This window comes from Pantherophis guttatus, chromosome 1, assembly GCF_059756535.1.
Source record: "Pantherophis guttatus breed Tessera chromosome 1, ASM5975653v1, whole genome shotgun sequence".
Classification (NCBI taxonomy): Eukaryota; Metazoa; Chordata; class Lepidosauria; order Squamata; family Colubridae; genus Pantherophis; species Pantherophis guttatus.
The window spans coordinates 269,730,115-269,743,329 of record NC_142063.1 but is presented as its reverse complement, the minus strand read 5'-3'; the positions used below and the strand labels follow the sequence as shown (position 1 = coordinate 269,743,329).

The following is a 13,215-nucleotide window of genomic DNA, read 5'->3' as shown; positions in this document are numbered from 1 at the left end:
TTAGCAAACATTGCATAAAAGGTCTTAAAATCTATTGTGATCATGCAATGACCTTTTTAAACAAGCATTATGACAGGAATATAACTGCAAGCTCACTTACAGTCGTAAATCGAGGACTATCTCTACTTAAATCTAAAGTATCCTAAATATGGCAAGAAAGAAGGTAACAGATCAGGCTCTCCTGGTTCTATGTAAATAGCCTGAAGAAGCATTGCAGAGAGAAGTTATTGAGAGTAAACGTTCTAATATTCAAAAGTTTGTCCTTTACATGGAAAAAAAATGAGAGACTGGACCTAAGCTAATAAATTCAAAATACCAAAAAGACTATTTTCATTAAACATCTTGAAAAATCTCTTCATTATACTGTTTAATACTGGAATAACATATATCAGGAAACACTGAAATCCCTTTATCTGTTTTCAATGGAAGCAGACTGGTTACTCAACACAAATGTTATAATATTTAAACCTCTAGATGGATTGGTATTGGATTACATGAACTTCAAGGACCTTTCAAAGTTAAGAATACAGGTAGTCCTTGACTTACAACCACAATTGGGCCCAAAATTTCTGTTACTAAGTGAGACAGTTATTCACTTTGTGACCTTTCTTGCCACTGCTGTTATTAAGTTAGTAACACGGTTGTTAAGTGAATCTGGCTTCCTTATTGACTTTGCTTGTCAGAAGGTCACAAAAGGTGGATAACATGACCCCAGGACACTGCAACTGTCATAAATACGAGTCAATTGCTAAGCATCTGAATTCTGATTATGTGACTATGGGTATGCTGCAATGGTCATTTGAGAAAAGTGATAAGACATTTTTTTCACTGCCATTGTACCTTCTAATGGTCACTAAACAAACTGTTGTAAATAGAGGATTACTTGTAGTTCAGTGTAGAAAAACCAGATTTCAAATTATGGAACCTGTTTCCTCATTAAAATGATTTCATGGTAAAAAGCCTTTGGACAAAACCTACTCATGTCCAGTTGCAGTCAGCACACATAATACTGGGTTATGTAGAAGAACATTCTGATTCAGTATGAAACGGCTTAATATGTAGTACGGTACATACTTTGCCTCTGAATTGGAGTAGATAGCACAGAAAACTCTTTGGTGCTTTGAAAGGAGGCTACGTGTGAACATCTAGTAGCTCAATCTTTTGTTCTAAAGAATTCAAAACATCGGATAAGACAGTGATTGCTGTCCCTGACATAATGAAGACTTCTTGGAAAAATCCTTAGTACTTTTGTGATGTGATATATGTGCATATGTGTGGGTGTGCATGTGACAAAAGCATGCACACAAGGGTTAGAAATTAAATCAATCTAACTCATAAGAACAAAGATTAATGTCATTTCAGTTTAAATCTCAGACTGTCTTTAGTAGTTTCTAAAATAACAGCCAACACAAGATAATGGCAAAAGTGCTAATAAATATCCATTTCTAAAATACAGCTGCTCCTGTTGTACTGCAACTGACTGAAACTAAAAGAGCTGGTGTTATTGGCTTAGTAGCAGTAAAAAGAAAAACTCATACACAAATGGAATGGTATACTTTTGCTGCTGCACTTCTTGTGGCTATGAGACAAAAGCCTACATTCCATATTCCATATATTTAAGTTAAAACAAGATGTTAATTTCTGAGCAACAATACTAGGCTCTCCTACTACAACAAGAGCTATGAAGCTATAAATATTTAGTACATCATACTGAGTAGTTGAAGAATTTTAAACGAGATTAAAATGCAATCAAAATGGGATACAAACAAGGTCTTTACATTTAGTAATATAAATGGCATTAATGCATCTTTCAGTAAAATAATCACCTCAAATTAATAAACTTACAATTTATCCAAGGATCCAATGAAATTATCCAAAAGCAGAATTTCAACAAAAATAAGGAACACTGTATTATGCATCTAACACCCATTAAAAAACAAAAACAAATGGAAGGAACAAGAACTATTTAGCTGAAGGAAATACTGCAACAAATGTTTTAAATTACTTATCTTTTGACTGACACAGAGAAAATATTGTTAGTTTGTCTAGAGCTCCTCTGGAATTTTAAATAATTAATTTTGATGATTAAAAGCATAACATTTACTTTTATTTTTAAAATTAAAATATTTTGGGTATTTAGATAAGCATTTGTAATATACCGGTATATCTTTAAATAGTGCTAATTTAGCAAGGAGGAAAAACTCTCTAAGAACCAACTTTAATGTAAACTGGTAAATGACTATAATCCTTGCAAAATATCACAACTGACATTTGAAATATTGTTAAATTTAAGCCAAGAAAAACAGCTAAAAGAGCAAGTTGTTTTATGTATGTGGTAAAAGGAACTGATTTGTAATGTCACCATCTGTCAAACTAATGAATAAAGGAGAAAAATGTACCTCATCCATCATGATAAAATCAGTTCAGAAGTAATAAGAATGTCTAAAGCAAAGCATATCTGCAGCTGAAGAACAGGCTGATCTGGAATAGAAAGATATCAGATCTAAAGGAATTTACCAATTAACCCAGAATGAGAGTAGACATTCAGCAAATTATCTTTTATTCCAAACTTGGCTACTCAACCCAATGCAATGCTAATATCTGCAAGAATGGGAATGACAGTTATTTGGCTTGCATTTTCAAAATTACAGAGCACAAAATGCTCCAACATAACAGTTCAGCCCTGCAAGTATTGTCTCATTTGGTGGTCACTCCCCCTCTATTGGAATTTGGAGGAAGAGACTTTTTCTGGTCCCTATTCCTTAAGAATCTCATCTGAAGGGATCCTGAGATCAGATCTAACCTCTAAGATCCCTATCCCTATTACTTTTGCAAAGCCAATTATGATTTGCCTATTCTGGGGTGCCGTTGGAGGCTGATAGTTTTATTTCTCCTGCTGAGGATAGTATTATGGATGATGTAATGCATGCGGAATGTTAATTAACTACAGTATATTATTTTGCTTATTTGGCTACATTTTTTTTTTTTAAATTTGATTTATATGCCGCCCTTCTCCGGAGACTCAGGGCGGCTTACAATGCGCTAAGCAATAGCCTTCATTCTTTTGTATATTTATACAAAGTCAGCTTATTGCCCCCACAACTGGGTCCTCAATTTACCTACCTTAGAAAGGATGGAAGGCTGAGTCAACCTACATTTAATTTAATGTCCCTCCTATTTAAGGTCTGCAAGCCACAGAGACTCTTTCTCTCTCTATTTCATTGTATGAATTTTTGTGGCTGTTTTCAGTTGAGAGCTGTTTGGATCAAAAGATGTCTAAGTCACTTTAAACTGTTTCTGTTGTTATATATATCCAAATTAACTCCTTGATTAGTCCAAGAAAACTGTGCAATTATAACCTATAGTCAAATATTCTATTTCTTGGAAAAGCATAGCTCCAGATGCATCTTGAATCCATCTCAGTTGGACTTTCAGCCAGAATACGATACTGTAATCTATGCTAGAAACTAAATGTAGGAAGTAAAGCCCTGTTAATTTTCATCTGAGGAACTTTCAATATAATTAGCCATTTGCTCTACCTGGAAAGATTGAGTCTGCTTGTGCCACTAGGGCTCCACTATTTAATGCCTAAGCTGTTGATTGGGATATCCTATAGAATTCAGCTTGACTCCCATAGAGTAGCAAATACCAATGTAAAATCACAAAGAAAAATAATTTGAAGCTTTGTAAGTGTAATGATACTCAAGCCTGCTACAGCTACCATTCAACTTCAACGAGCTAATCTGTTTTCCAAAATATGCACTCTCTAATGAGTTGAATGTAACTGAAATTAAATCAACACTCTTGCTTAAATAAGAAATTGGACTGAGATTTATCTTATTTTTTTGATGGAGTTGAAGCTCCATGTGAAAGAGCAGGTTTTCCATCTAGAAATTCCCTTGATTGCCCAGCTGTCGTTTGATTCACAAATAGCAACTATAAAAAGCAGCATATTTGCACAATTACAGCTGTGCCAGTTGCAGCTGTTTCTTAGGTTGAATGAATTAAGGAAAAGTTATCCAATAATTGGCTATATCCCATTCTGACTTTTATTGTCATTTATTGTCATATTTATAGGGTAGACGCACCACTTTCCTTCCAGGCCATTCTTTATGTCCTCTACAAATATATATCCTTTAAAGGCGCCTTAAAATTGCAATTAGTGAAAAATGTGGTAGCTTGGTTACCTAAAAGTGGTAGCAAAGAAATAAGAAACCTATCAGGAAAGATTTGCACTGGTTGATAATTATTTATCAGGCACAGTTTAAGAATTCGCTAGTAAATTTTAAACCTCCAATAATAAAGAGTTTGAATATCTAAAAAACACTATTATAAATCTGCCCAAATCTGCAAGACTTCTTCTGAACTGTTCCTTTATCACAGGTTCATTCACCTGGTATTGAGAGGAAAGCTTTCTCCTCCTCCCATGCCAGATTATACAGTGATTTTTTTTTGTGGCAGTTACATTTAGCGCCCATATTCTTTAGGTGTGAAAAATCTGAGAAGGTATACATGTCTTTCCTCAAAGATTCTCAAACTTTTTGTATTTTAATCACCATTAATTGACCTTTAATAATCATTTTAATAGGAAAAGAAAAGAAAAGAAAAGAAAAGAAAAGGAAGGAAGGAAGGAAGGAAGGAAGGAAGGAAGGAAGGAAGGAAGGAAGGAAGGAAGGTCCTTGTCTTGTCCAGGATAGATAAGATTAAAAAAAAGTTTGGAGGCAATTGGATTTATTGTATTACTGACGAATTAGCTTGGTGTAGTATTTCAAGGTATCAGATTAGAAACCAGAAGGTTGAGTTCTAGCCCTGCCTTAGCCACAGAACCAGCTGGGTGATTTAGGGACAGTCATTCTTTCTTAACCTTAGGAAGAAGGCAATGGCAAACCATCTCCAAAAATGTTGCCAGGAAAACTGCAGGGACTTGTGTAGGCAGTAGTCAGGAATCAAGACTAACTCAGAGCCAAAGCCATTTTGTACATACATATGAAACAATTGTTGAGTGTTTGATAGACTCAGAACATGACATCGTTAAAAAAAAAGTCAGTAAAAATGTAGTCCATAGTCCTAAGGTAATTGGGAGTAAAGTAATTAAGGTAATTGGGACTGGTATCTCCACTGCTAAGTGATGTAGTTGTAAAGTGGGTGTTGGTCTTACCTGTCACGCCCTTTCTCTCATGGGAGGAAACGGCAGTCAGGCATGGGTAGACTCCGTCTGTTAGCCAATCAGGACCGAGTCTGCAAATGTGTTAGGCCCTGCCCTTCCTTCTGCTCTCCAGTTTGTCAGCGAGGATTTCAATGCAGACTGACGTGTCTCCAGCTGGAAAGATAAAGAGTTAGTGAATCCCACCCACCCCGACACCTCATGGGTCGGCCCAGTAGGGAGGGGCTGACTGCCATTTCCTCCCATGAGAGAAAGGGCGTGACAGGTAAGACCAACGCCGATTCTCCTCCTTGGTGGAAACGGCAGTCAGGCATGGGACATACCAAAGCATGTTGTCCGAATTGGGAGGGAAATTCGACGGCCAAGCCAAGTTCAAGATGCATGAATCCCTTGTAGCACTCACCTGCCAAAGGCAGCATCAGCTGACGCATAGGAAGCCAGGCAATAATGGCGAATGAAAGGTGTCGGGGTAGACCAAGTTGCCGCTTTGCAGACCTCTTCTAATAAAGCCTGAGTGGCCCACGCCGCTGATGTAGCCGCACTCCGAGTGGAGTGGGCTGTAATACGACGGGGAACTGGCAAGGACTGCGACTCGTAGGCTGTAGAAATTGTGGCTCTGATCCAGCGCCCCAGGACTGGAGTTGTAACCTTAGAACCCATGGAACTGGGCTGGAAAGAAACGAATAAGGCTTCCGACCTGCAGAAAGGAGCAGTGCGAGAGATGTATATCTTTAAAGCCCTTCGTATGTCCAGTGTATGCCAAACCTTTTCCAGGCGATGGAGAGGTGATGGGCAGAAATTAGGTAAAACAAGTTCTTGAGCCCGATGAAAAACGGTGTTGACTTTAGGGACGAAGGTGGGGTCAAGTCGGAGAACGACCTAGTCCAGGTGAAACACACACAAGTCCTAACGAATGGAAAGGACTGCCAATTCAGAAATACATCGGGCTGACGTGATTGCAACAAGAAATGCCACTTTGAATGAAAGAAATTTAAGGATTACGTCACGGAGGGGCTCAAAGGGAGGTCTGGTCAGTACGGTGAGCACCTTGTTGAGGTCCCAAATAGGAAACCGGTGGATAACTGGTGGACGTAGGTTGGTGGCCCCTCTAAGAAACTTACGGATCAAGGGATGCTTGGTGACCGCTATCAAGGGATCACAGGCCAATACAGATGAAATGGCGGCAGTCTGCCATCTCAGGGTAGGGGGGAAAGACTTGTATCAAAACCTTTCTGCAAAAAACCAATAATATGGGCTACAGAAGCCAATGTGGGAACAATGTTCCGTTTCCCGCACCAGATGGAAAAGGAGCGCCATGTGAACTCGTAAATGCGAGTGGTTGATGCGCGCTGAGCGGCCTGGATGGTCGGAATGGCCCTGGGCAGAATATTGGCCCAGTCTCCAGACGGTTAACTGTAACCACTGGGGTTCTGGATGAACTAGCTTGCCCTGTAGAAGGGAGATCCTGTTGTCGGGAATCCGCCAGGGGCGTGCCACTGAAAGGGAGATCAAGTCCGCAAACCAAGGCCGGCGAGGCTAATGCGGCGCGAGGAGGATCAATCCTGCCCTCTCTTCTAGAAGCTTCCTGAGCCCTTTGCCAATGAGGGGAAGGGGGGGAAGCATATAGAAGGAGGCCCTGAGGCCAAGGGGCGAGTAGGGCATCCACCGCCTCTGCTCTGGGAGTTGGGAACCTGGAAAAAAAGCGTGGTACCTGGTGATTGGTGTGAGAAGCAAAGAGATCCACCGAAGCGGGAAGAAAGTTCCGCGAAAAATCGAGGATGAAGGCTCCATTCTGTTTGATCCACCAGGTGTTGGCTGAGGGAGTTGGCCTGAATATTCGCCTTCCCTGAGATGTGAGCTGCTCTCAAGGAGGCGAGATGTTTCTCCACCCAAAGACCTAGGCGAAGGGCCTCCTGCAAGAGAGGTCTCGAATGGGTGCCTCCCTGCCTGTTGATATGAGCTTTGGCAGAAACGTTATCTGTCAGCATGAGAACATGCTGACCATTGATCAGGTGATGGAACTGAAGCAAGGCTAAATAAATTGCCCGGAGTTCTAGCCAGTTGATATTGTGTTGCCTTTCCTGATCTGACCAGAAGCCCTGAGCCATATGGGACTCCAGATGTGCTCCCCAACCAGAGAGGCTAGCATCTGTGGTGATAACCAAGTGGTGACTTTCCCAAAACCGACTGCCCTTGGAGACAGCAGATGAAGACCACCAACCCAGGAAATCTAGAACCTTAGTGGGAAGGGTAACCTTTACTAAGTAGGTGCTCGTCCTGGCCCTTTGGAAGGGGAGAAGGAACCATTGTAACTGTCTGCTATGGAGACGGGACCAAGGGACAATACCAAAGAAAGACACCATTTTGCCCAAAAGGCGGGAGAGGTTAAGTAGAGGAACCGAATGGTCCCTGGAGCAGCGGAGGGCCAGGTCAGTTAAACTGGTTTGACGGTCTGGAGAGAGGGAAACTAAGGAGGAGGTGGTATAGATTAGAGCCCCCAAGTGCTGGATATAAGTGGAAGGAATCAAAACACTCTTGGGCCAATTTATGAGGAACCCATGAGCCTGAAGCTCATGAAGGGCGGTCCGGATATCCTGATGGGCCAGGGATTCAGATTTGGAAAGGATGAGAATATCATCCAAATAAAATAGAATTCGAATGGGCAAGGCTCGAATGTGGACAATGAGAGCTGCCATAAGTTTAGTAAATATCCTGGGGGCCGATGAAAGGCCGAATGGAAGGGCCCTGTACTGGTAATGGCATCCCGCATAATAAAAACGGAGAAATTTACGGTGAGCGGGAAGGATGGGGACATGGAGATAAGCCTCCGTCAGGTCAACTGACGAAAGAAAATCTCCTTCCCAGATGGATTCCAAAATCGTTTGAAGGGAATGCATTTTGAACCGGCAGTAAATAATATACCAGTTCAAAGATTTAAGATCCAAGATTGCCCTCCAGCCCCCAGAGGATTTAGGTACCAAAAACAGGCGAGAATAGAATCCAAGCCTGCGCTGATCAGGAGGCACCAATTCGATGGTCTTGATGTGCAATAAATGGCTAATAGCCGCGGCCATATGTCTGTGATATGAAATATCACGAGACACTGGACATGGAAAAAAAACCCTCGGAGGATTGGAGAGGAATTCTAGAGCTAGACCATTCCTGATGGTATTCCTTACCCAGGTATCGGAAGAAGTGGAATCTCAGCGGTTGAAGTAAAATGACAGACGTCCTCCAACATGGGAATCCGGGGGCATACTATCTGGACCTACGGAAGGGACGCCCCCTACCTCCTCGAAAGGGCCTCTTGGGGAAGTAACGGGAACCCTGCCTGACTTGGCTGTCCTGGTGTTGAGCTCCTCTGGTTGGGAAGGCCCAGGATGATCTGTGTTGGGAAAATCCGCTGTCCGAAAGACGAAAGGGCTGGGAACGAAAATAGGGTTGCTGCCGAAATTCCGATCTTCGTGACACAGACGGGAAGACTTTTTGGTGATCCCTGGTTTCAACTAGAATGGGGTCGAGAGAAGAACCAAAAAGTTTATCCCCTGAATAGGGAGAAGAAGCCAAACACCATTTGTTCCTGGTGTCAGCTTGTCATTGTCAAAGCCAAAGGAGTCTCCTGGAGGCAACTGAAGAACCTATTGATTTAGCTGCAAATCTGGCAGCATTTAGGGTAGCGTCTGCCGAAAATTCCACAGCTGCTAAAATCTTGTTAATGTCTTGGTGAGAGCGTGAATCAGAAGCAGGAATTCTCTCCTGCAATTGTTTCAACCACAGTATAGATGCTCTGTTAAAAAATAAGGCTGTCGAAGCAGCTCTTACCGACCAGGCGGCAGCCTGATGGCCTTTGATCAGGGTCCTTTCCACTCTCTTGTCCTCTGGCCATAACGACTCGTCCGGAGGTCCTGCCAGGTGAGTGGCTGAGGAGAGCGCAACCACGGGAGCATCAACGGTGGGAATCTGCAGCAGGTCAGGAAATTCTGTAGCCAAATTATAAAACCATTTATCCTGTACATTGGGAAGGGGACCCGAACCAGGAGATGCCCACTGACGCCGCATCACGTCTGAAAACAATTTAGGAGCAGGTAATGTATCAACACAAACAATCTGTTCAGAAATAAGAGAGGAAGATGGATCCGCCTCAGCCAAGGCCAACTCCTGTCCGGGGGCATCATTTTAGTTGAAGATAAGAACTTTAAATAGCAATGATCGAAACAGTTCGAGGCCTGAAAAGGCCTATAAAAGAAGGTTGGTCTGGCTCAAGGCCTTCATCATTAGACCATTCCTGATCCAAAGGCATGTCTTCTCCAGACAGAGAAACTGCCTGGCTGAAGCAGGTGACTCAGGCCTCTCAAGATGCTCTCCAGAATCATGCACAGGATGTGAACGACTGGCCTGACTTACACATTCAGACACATCAGACCCAGATCTCTGTTGAAGACCTTGGGCTATTCCTAAGTGAATGGCTTCTGATATCAAGGAGGCCAAGGCAGGGGTGATCACAGGCGGCTGTGTATCAGAAAGTTGAGGCTGATCAGGCAAAGTATTAATTTGGCTGGCTACTGGTACAGGAGAAGCCTGAGGAAGGCCTTCAGGAGATAAAGTGGCAAACAAAATGGCTGCCTCTGCTGAAGAAGGAGAGGACCCCTGGTTTAAACGATCTGGAGATAGTGAAGCCATGTGAAGTGGCTGAGGGGCAGTTTGGCAATCAGGTGTTGGGGAAATGGAATCCGGGAGTGTGTGTGGCTCTGCTATGGCCAGAGACCTGGCCTGCTGTAATGCCTCTTGTTGGGCTTTTTGAATAGCACGCTCTAAAGCTCTATGACGCCGCTGTTCGTCCTTATGAGCTTGTGAAACCACCCCTTTGGCCCGTTTGGATTGATGCTGGGTCCCTGAGTTCCCGTCTCCCGGATCACTATCATGGCATCTTCTAGTCCCGAGAGGGCACCATGCGGCTTGACTTTGCAGATCTGGCATCCGCCATTTTGAAACATTCCAAATTACAGATTAATGCGGTTGGAGCCCCAACCGCTACTCACTGCGCCTTCAAATTGTGCCCTGGTCAGTCCCGAACCACAGCTGGCAGAAGAAAGTGAGGGCAAATAAAGATTGCTCACCCCAGGTGAAAACGCGATCACTCCAGCGCGGTAAATAACTCCTCGCGCCAAATTGCTGCTGAGCAATGGCTATAAACGCAGCGAAAACGCCTGCAAGTAAAGCCTCCAATGGTCAGGAAGAAGCGGGGTCGGTGCGGGCCAGCGCTGCGGAGCGAACTTGTGCACGCTGCCTATTGGATTACCAGCCAGCAGTCCCAAATCGCCATGCGGCCTTCAGCGGAATCAGACAAAACAAGTCCTTCAGGCTGGAAATTCCAATCCGATCTCAAATGACTGAATTTTCAAATTTGAAAAAAAAACATTGCCTAACAAGGCAGAGAAAAAGGAGACACGACTGTCCAAGCACACCGAATCGACAAACTGGAGAGCAGAAGGAAGGGCGGGGCCTAACACATTTACAGACTTGGTCCTGATTGGCTAACAGATGGAGTCTACCCATGCCTGACTGTCATTTCCACCAAGGAGGAGAATGCAACATTATGTGACTGCATCAATTTACAATGGCAGTTCTAGCAGTTTCATTTGTGGTTCGTTGTGTGAGTCATTAAGACTCAATGTCATGTGTCATTTACAACCTCTACTTGCTTGTCCATTGTCAGAAGCTGGCAATGAAGGTCACAAATAGTGATCATGTAAGTGTGAGGTGCTATGACCACTATAATTGTTAGCTGAACAGTTGCTAACAGTTGCAATTTTGAAGATCAGGGATAAGTCATCTTGTTCAACACCATTGTAACTTTGAATAGTCACTAAGCAAATGGAGTACATTAACAGTACTTTCTGCTTGAATCCAAGAGGAAAAGAACAGTGTCCTAAATTTATGTCCTAAACAGAATCCTTAAGCTACTTAAATATTTAACAGATTTCTGAGCCTTTGAGATCACCAATTTTAAAAACTGAAGCCTTTAGCATTTCTGGAAACTCTTCATGTTCTCAAAAACATCAGAACTCTTAGTTCTGTCTAACAAGTACAATTATAAACTGATAAATACAAAAATTGTCCTTAATAGATTTTCAACATAGTTTGAACTTCATTATAAAACTATTTGTTCATTTCAAACCTTTATGCTCATGCTTCAGCCAAAAGACATCCAGATCCACTTTGCAAAGTAATAAAAATAAGAAAGTCCTTGCTGTTAGGTCCACAAACTAAAAAAAAAAACCCTGAGATGGAACTTAATATACTGAGGGGAAAGTGAAATTTAGCATTGTTTTTAAGTCTTAATGTTTCCAAGTTCTTTAGTGACCAGAGGTGCATGACCAGGAAAATATTTTTCTTGGTTAAAAAAAAAGGCCTTGAAGGTTCTCTAAAAAAGAGCTTCTTAGCAATGGCAATCTTCAATTACGGTCCCCTCTGTAAGCAAGAACCAGCTCTTCAGTAAAACCAGAAAATGGTTTTTCACTGGTTTCCGTTTCTTCTGTTGTGAACATATTTAATATTTTGAGTCAACAGATCTGGGGGAAAAGGATCTGGTAGGATTTGCAGCTATAACTCTGCAAAAAAAGCAAAGTACAAGAAACAATGTTCTACCCCCAAATTCTTTTAACACAAAAACTTCAGATATTACATGAGCAACAACTGCTCACCCCCTCTACTATAAATCCTATTGGAAGGAATTACAGCTGTATCCATTCATAATCCACAAAGCAGAATATCAGATACAACTTCCGAGAGAAGCAGAACCGCTGGGTGCATTTCTCAAATCCCTTTCACCACCAGATGTTCCTCACCCCTCTAGGCCTCTTCGTGACACTCCTTAAAAGCTGACAGAGCAGACTGCTCTTTGTTTCACTAATGCTGTAGAGTCATCTTTAACACCATGAACTTCTATTGTCCACTGAAGAGTAACCAATACTATTTACAAGACAAGAAGAGAGGATTTCATAGCACAGCTTTTTAGCAGCAATCACATTATTGGGATGTTTTGTTAAAGGACATTCTAACTGAATGTCACGCTGTTTAAAAAATCCAACTATTAACCTTGCCCAAGTCAGCTATATATTGCCAGCTGCTGTGATTACTAGATTATTAGTGCAATATGGATGGAAGAAAGTAGATCTGCAACTGAAAACTGATGTAGAGGAGTCTGTCATGCCAATCAGCTGTGCTGCCTGCCACAATAGAAATAAAAATAGAAAAAGAGTGGCCAATGTCCAACCAGTTTTCTTTTTTAACTCTTCTAGCAGTTTATTAGTATTCCATGCCCACTAATTAATTTAGCATTGATTATACTATTCTGGGTCCTTCCCTTAGAGTTTTTGCAATTGTATATAATTCATATATACTTCAACTACTTTCTAAACCTGGTGGCTGTTTCTGTTTGAAAGGGAAAGTAATTTAGCTATGTGAACTTCAAACATACAGGAAGTCAGATAAGATGAAACAAGTCCAAAATGAACACAATAAAATGATAAAAGTTCAATACATAAATTTAAATTTTACTAATTGAAACATATTTTACTGGATTAATATAATTGTTTATTTAGAAATGGGCTTTTATGAACTGTACAAAGGAAAAGAGATCCTTTAAAGAAAACTATCTTCTCTGTGTGGCAATTGCTGAATTTCATATAGGAACATTTAAAGCAAATACATATCCATGCAATGCAACTAAGGTGCACATGCTGATTCTACTATTAACCACACACACACACCCTAAATACAAAACATATTGCATTGGGGCTAAATTATCAGGTACAGAGAACCTTACTGCTGAGAAGTTTAAAAGTACAAGAAATAAACATTCTAGAAATATGACCATTCATTCTTCTTCCATATATTTTGCAAGTTCATACAAAAAGTTTATCAGTGATTTTTATTTATATAATTTATACAAGCAGTCATGGATTACAAAGTATACAAGTCATTTTAATGTATATGCAATTCTATGTAATCAACTTTTACAATTTTAATTTCATCTCAGAATCTTGCTC

The 13,215-nt window shown here is 41.3% G+C and overlaps 1 protein-coding gene across 18 annotated transcripts in view; it reads right to left on the bottom strand.

The window, feature by feature from the left end:
* MAP3K4 (mitogen-activated protein kinase kinase kinase 4) overlaps positions 1 to 13,215 on the bottom strand; it is a 94,615-nt gene that overhangs the window by 45,984 nt on the left and 35,416 nt on the right. For 2 of the 18 annotated variants that reach the window (XM_087887719.1, XM_087887740.1), the window contains exon 1: positions 2,400 to 2,481. The exons of the other annotated variants lie outside the window; for them this stretch is intronic. In XM_087887719.1, coding sequence (XP_087743845.1) covers positions 2,400 to 2,404 — 5 coding nt within the window. In that variant the 5' untranslated portion in view covers positions 2,405 to 2,481. Of the gene's footprint in view, positions 1 to 2,399; positions 2,482 to 13,215 lie in introns of those variants that run through there. 18 annotated transcript variants of the gene reach the window in all.